Raw genomic sequence first — 6531 nt, forward strand, 5'->3', positions numbered from 1 at the left:
ATAATAGTCAAAATGGAAACACACAAACAACAACCTATCATTTGTCTCTAAAGATGCCTTAATCGTAAAGTTCTAAGAGCTTGTTCAATTTTAAGTACATTATTCCATCATGGGTTTTCACTTCTTCTTCTTTTTTTTTTGGGGTTTATCCTAAACTAATTCTAAACTAACAACTAACATGAAAAATCTAATAAAGCTAGTTCAGTTTTAATTTCTAAGCTTTTTCCAATTTTTTTTTTTTTATTTTCGGAATTTTCATTAATTTATTAATTTATTAATTTTTCTTTAAAAATATTTTTTAATGAAAATATACATTTTTAGTTTAATTTAATATGAAAATGGCACCCAGGCCTGGTCAGAATATGGGCCGAGTAGGCTCTCGATTCTAGGCCGTGACACAAATAGACTGATTCAAAATAAGCCCATTAGATGAGAATGTCACGAAGCCTATTTTGTTAAGATTAAACGCTTAAGCCCATCTTGCTAAAAAAACCCCAGCCCAAGTCTAATCATACCAAACCAATCCAAGCCCACCTTTACAATATATATATATATAATATATATATATATATATTGTTTCTTTTCTATTTTCCATTTTCCATATTTCTTTTTAATTCTTCTTTTTTCTTTTTATTTATCTCTCCTCCCTTTGGACTTCTTCTTCCTCATGTATTCTCTCTGCACGCCCGAAGTCAATTTTGGTTTTCTATTTCTCTCATTTTCACTTTTTCTGCATTTTCTCCTATTTATTCTTTTATTATTTTTCTCTTCTTCTCTACGCCCGTCTTCTTCCTCGACGACTCCCCTCTCCTCATCCAACGCTCTCCTGCAGCTCCCCTGCGAACCAGCGCCACGACTACAACAAGCCCTCACCGGCCTTTGAGGCACCGGAGCCACCGTCCGGCGTCGGTCGTTCGGTCCGACCGACACCGAAGGCCACTAGCTGGCCGGCGGTTTCTAGTAGTGGCCTACGGTTTCTAGTATCACCGGCGAACACCGTAAACAAGAACACAAAGAAAACAGGCGTTGCTCTCATCCAACCCAAACCAAGCATTCGCAAACCGGGCAACCAGACGCCGTAAAGACACCATCATGAAGCCAGACAAGCGATGATAGCCCGGTTTTTACCCAAAAAGAAAAAATTCGACGCCGGATCACACTATGGCATTTCGTCGAACAGATGGGGTGCGCCGCTAAAAGGAGGAAAGCCGATCCAACCGAGGCTCAAACTCGCACAGCCACTCACGACGAACCACAGGTAATGACCCAAAACATGCAAGCCAAGGAGGGGATGAACAAGGGCCGGAGTTCGCTCATGCCAAGTGGCCGCGAGCTCCAGCCCGGCGTGCCCGAAGACAGAACAGGAACAAGACCGGGACTTACCGAAGCTTCAAGCGCGGCAGAGGGAGCGCGACGACGGGTCGTCGGCTGCGGCTCAGGCGTGGCTACTGGTGATCTCTCCTTCAGCTCTTCTCCTCGCTCGAACGCTTATTCACGGCTCGCTCCCTCTCTCTCGGATTCGCCCTCTCCCTCGGTCTCCCTCTCGGCCAAAACCTGCAAAAAAAACCCCCCCGCCTTTGCTCTCCCTCTCTCCTTTTTGAGGGCCACCGGCCAGCGCGCATGACTTCTGCCATCACCAGCTCGCTGGCCGGCCTGGCCTCGACCTGCGGATCATGCTGCCGTCTGCTCTCGCGATCCTCTGCCTCCCTCTCTGGTTTGTACGTTTCTTTCCTGCAAAAGCGAAACCAAAACCAGCGTGTGGGCGTCAGGGAGAAAGAAGACCCACGCGCGGGGCGGGCCGAAATGAAAGGAGATGGGCCAGTCCTCGCGAAAAGAAGAAAAGAAGGAAAAAGATAGGTAAGCCGGCCCACACGAAAGGAAAAGAGATGAGAAGAAAGAAGAAGAGGAGGAGGAGGAAAAGGAGGGCCGGGCAAGCCCAGCCCCTTGCCCGGCCCAATTTGATTTCTTTTTTTTAATTCTTTTTTTCTTCTTTTTTTTACGAAATTTTTTTTTGGAAAATTTAAAGATTACCATTGGTGATGCAAATATTTCTAATGTTAATACGTGATGCAATTTAGTGAAATTTATTTTTGGTCTAGGGTTTAAAAATTAATTCCTAATTTTTTACGTGATTAAATCCTAAATAAAATGGTAAAATCTAAGTGTCGATAATTTTTAAATTGATTACATTTCATTGAGTACCATCGTGTGGTTTTAATTTGATTTGATGACATCTCGGTGATGGACTATTACCATTTGTAAATAGACTTTACCAAAATTTGAGGATATTTCATCTCAAGTTCCATTTTAGTGAGTTAATTTCATGTTAATGGGTTGATTTCTTACACTCGTGTTGGACCGTTAATCCATCATTTAATCATGTTACACAGCTCGTGTCGTGCCAAATAGTCAATTCTTGCATCGTGTTTATGTCAAATACGCCGATATGATTAACTAGTAATATCATATTTGAATTTACAACATATCATCATCCGACATGATACGAACACAATATGTGTACCCGAATCTCCATAACACACTATGCCCAAAAGCATATGTGCGTGATTGATCAGATTTTCCAATAGTGCTTTTCCTAGCCTGTGTTTTGGATTGTGGAAGGTCACCAACAAATGTCGTCAGCACCAACCATGAAGTGTGGACGAAACATCACAAATTAATAAGGTTTCCCAAAAATTGGATCACATGAAAGGATCTATTAAAGTATCTTCACCATGATCATTCATCAAGCAAAATTAATTAATTTAAGAGCATTTTCATTTTCTCTCAGATAGGCTTTAGGAGCACTTGACTTCATTACTCAGCGTTGATGAATAGGGAATTGTCAGCTTTGACGGAGATTACTCTGTCGTTCAAAGAGCTCCAAATACCTCACTCTCAAATCCCCAAAATAAATAATAATAATAATAATAATAATAATAAAATAAAAATTAAAAATGCTGCTAAATCTACTATTCTACATGATGTATAAAGCTTTCGTTGATGCATAAAGTGAAGATAACGATATGGTGTCGGGCCCCCTCAACTGCATTTCCAGTATCATTACTGCTTCTGCAAAACTTTGGCCTCTCCGGCGATTTCTTTGTTCCAGCTTTTGTGGATTGATGTCATTTAAAGCTTTCGAGATTTGGCTAGTCCCCAGGCTTGGGTCTAATAGCCCAAAAACCCAGATCGATGAAAATCAAATGTCTTCAAAATTAAATATATTTAGCAAATAGCTTATTCGTATCAAAATACCGACATTGCGAAGTCATGAGCAAGTCGAAATTAGCAATTAAATAGCGAAGACATGAGGTCCGAGAGGCCGAAAAATCCTCACATCTTTTGCCCTGGACATAATGTCGCGAAACACAGTACTTACTTCCGAAACTTATAACTGCACTTGTAATTCCATAAACACTATGTACTTGCCAAAGTTTACACCGAATACTGAGTGACCCAAGGGTGATCCTCCACCAGCCCCTCTCGGTCTGTCCCGGTTCACACTGAACTTAAACATTTCAGTGCAAACTTAGTGTTTAAAAAAATAAAAATAAAAAGTAGAGAAAATTAGACTCGATGAAATTTTCATATACCTCAACGTATCTCACTTAAGTGCTATAATCTTTAAAAAAAAAAAAGAGAATTCCCTGTAATTTCTCCTCAATAACACGTTACATAATTTAGCAAATGCCTCTGGAGAGATAAAAGCAAGCTCCCTACCTCCTGTGGGAGGAGGTGATCTTGATGACCAGACCGGGGAAGACGTCGTCCGGGTCGTGGATATGCGGGTTCCGTTCGACGATGTACGGGTCCCCGCACTTGTCGCCAATGGTTTGCAGGGTCTCGCCTTCCCGGACCACGTAGATCTCGTCGCACGGCCTGTTAATTTCCCGATGCCTCTCCCGGACCGCAGCCCCCAACTCAGCCAGCGACGGCTCGCCCGGGTCGCAGCAGCTCAGCGCCAGCATCAGCGCCACGAGCAGCGCGCAGTACCACGATATGCTCTCCGCCATGGCCATCGACGAAGAAACACGAGCCATGTTCGCTCAACAATTTAGGAAGATCAAGCTTCTTCTTTGGGCTGTGGAGATAGTCTCTGCATGCATAAAACAGATATGAGTATTTGATGAGATGCGAACCTTATATATATACACACACAAAAATAAGAGAGAGAGAGAGAGAGAATGGGTCATATATGATTTTTCTTCCCTTGAATAATTAATGCTAACCGTATTTGTGCCAAACATATACGAAATTCATATACTAAATGATGGTCTCGAATTTCATTAAGTATTAATTACGTTCCTTCTTTATTTTCTTCAAAAAAATTTAGTCGAAATTTTCCGCTCGTTTAGATGTGAGTTTAGATGTGTACTCTATGTACAATTTACTCGTGGTATTTTTATTTTTCATTTGGGTATATATCAATCTTAGAATATCATTCTTTTTTTTTTCTTCTTTTTTTCTTTTTATTTTTTTCTGGTGGAGGTTGGCGGGAGTTGAAACGGTTCCTTCACCGGTGAAGGGTTAGGTAACTGCCAACGGCAGCGCATTGAAACGTGAGGACAAGAAACACAAAGATTAGGTTTAACTGCTTTTATTTAATGGATTTGGTCTTTCGATTTTGACTCCACTTCGTTTTTGGAATTAGTCTCGAAGCCCATTATTATTTGATTTCGACCCCTATTTTTTTATCTTTTATTTTTTAATTTTTTTTTTTTTTTTTTTCTGGGGTTGTATCTTCTTCTTAGATCTTTGAGTATGAAACTCAGAAGACAACCTCTTTTTAAGCAACAAACGTAGTTCTTTGCCCGCAAGACTTCATAAGTTGACTTTCGTTGGTGGATGACCAGGTCACACCTAGCTTGCCCATTTATGAGGGAATTAATTAAGTCAACCCCCAAGAAGTGGCCTTTGATCGGTTGACCCAGTCCTATTTAGTAAAATAATAAATAAACCACATAAAGATCTCAAAAAAACTTAGGAGTGTCGGCATAGGACGTCATTTTATTTTATTTTTTGGCTTTTTACTTAATCTAAATAATTTGATGGTTTTTTTTTTAAAATTCATAACACTTACAACTTTTACAATACATAAATTTCGAGACGCTTATCCACGTATAATTTGTCCATGATTTCTTGAGACTTGAATAAAATTTTAAAATACAAGGTCCTTCAGTTTGCAATTCATCTCACTTATAATAAGGGGAAAGAGATTACCTCAAGCGTGTGTTGCGCACCCTCTCGATATCATCCAATGGAATTACTCACTGGAAGTTGATCCGATCAATCAATGAAAAATTTGTAATTTTCATTTTACTTGATGCTCGAATAACATACCACAAGTTTATATCAAGTGGTTGTATAAATATTTTTTTTAAGGTAATTGTCCAAAATTGTGAACTTATTGTAGGTGGCCAATTGAGTTCTTAACTTTTCAATTTGATCAATTTAGTCATATTTGAAAATATAATCACTTCGGCCCAAATTGGGTGAAAATCACTAACGCCACTGACTGACACTAACATATAGGGTTTTTTAATTTTTTAAAATTTTCTTAATTTGTTTATGTTCTTTTCTTTTCTTTTCTCTTTCTTTTCATTGTTCACTACTCGAAAGGGCCAACAAGGGTCGCCAAGGCATCAGCAATGGCCGATAACCCCCACTAGCTCTTTTGAGAAGTGAACATGAAAAAGAGAGAAGAGAAAAGAAAAGAAAAGAAAATTCAAAAATGTTGAAATTATAAAAATCGTCAATGTTAGCACTACTAGTGCACGTAAGACAATCAATGGTCATGCTAGTAATTTTCAATCAATTTTGACCAAAATGACTATATTGGCAGTTCTTCAAAAGTTTATAACTAAATTGATCAAATTAAAAAGTCTAAGATTAAATTAATCGGCATATAATAAGTTTAGAAATTTTTAGATAATTATTCCGGTATCTTTTCGTGCTTATCACCAAATAGTATAAGATACACTTGCAATGAGATTGGTTGATTCCATCACCTAATTCTTTGATTCGACATGCAAGGATTGCCAACGAATAATTTGAAGTGAAATTAGTGTATTTAGTGATGGTGTATGAATAAGATGTGGGAGTCGAAGCAAAAGACTCTTTCACTACTTCACGCTTACTTCTTCTACCTGCTACAATTTTATTATAGCTTTTCAAAAAAGTTCACGATGAGGAATTTCATCTACTATATAAAGAAAAAATTGTCCAAAAAATATTAAATTTATTGTGCGGAAGCTAATTCAGTTTTAGGCTTTTCAATTGTGTCAGTTGAGTCCTATATCTTTTGATGATTTACCAATTCAGTTCTAAACTTTTTAATTGTATCAATTTAGTACGATTTGCTAATTTAATTCTAAATCTTTTACAATTTGTCAATGTAGTATTTTCAACCAATTATCCAAATAACATATTTAGGATTAACCTGGCAAATTTCAAAAAGTTTAGGACTAAATTGACATAGTTGATAGGTATAAGACCAATCATCAAAAGTAAATTAGTATGGTTGAAACATTT

At 38.3% G+C, this 6531-nt stretch overlaps 1 protein-coding gene across 1 annotated transcript; it reads right to left on the bottom strand.

Moving 5' to 3' along the window:
- Positions 1-3319: 3319 nt before the first annotated feature.
- Positions 3320-4136, bottom strand: LOC104438250. The gene has a single exon (XM_010051352.3). The coding sequence runs from the start codon at positions 4038-4040 to the stop codon at positions 3717-3719; it is 324 nt and encodes a 107-aa protein (XP_010049654.2). The 5' UTR covers positions 4041-4136; the 3' UTR covers positions 3320-3716.
- Positions 4137-6531: the final 2395 nt, after the last annotated feature.

The sequence above is a fragment of the Eucalyptus grandis genome, chromosome 1 (genome assembly GCF_016545825.1).
Source record: "Eucalyptus grandis isolate ANBG69807.140 chromosome 1, ASM1654582v1, whole genome shotgun sequence".
Taxonomy (NCBI): Eukaryota; Viridiplantae; Streptophyta; class Magnoliopsida; order Myrtales; family Myrtaceae; genus Eucalyptus; species Eucalyptus grandis.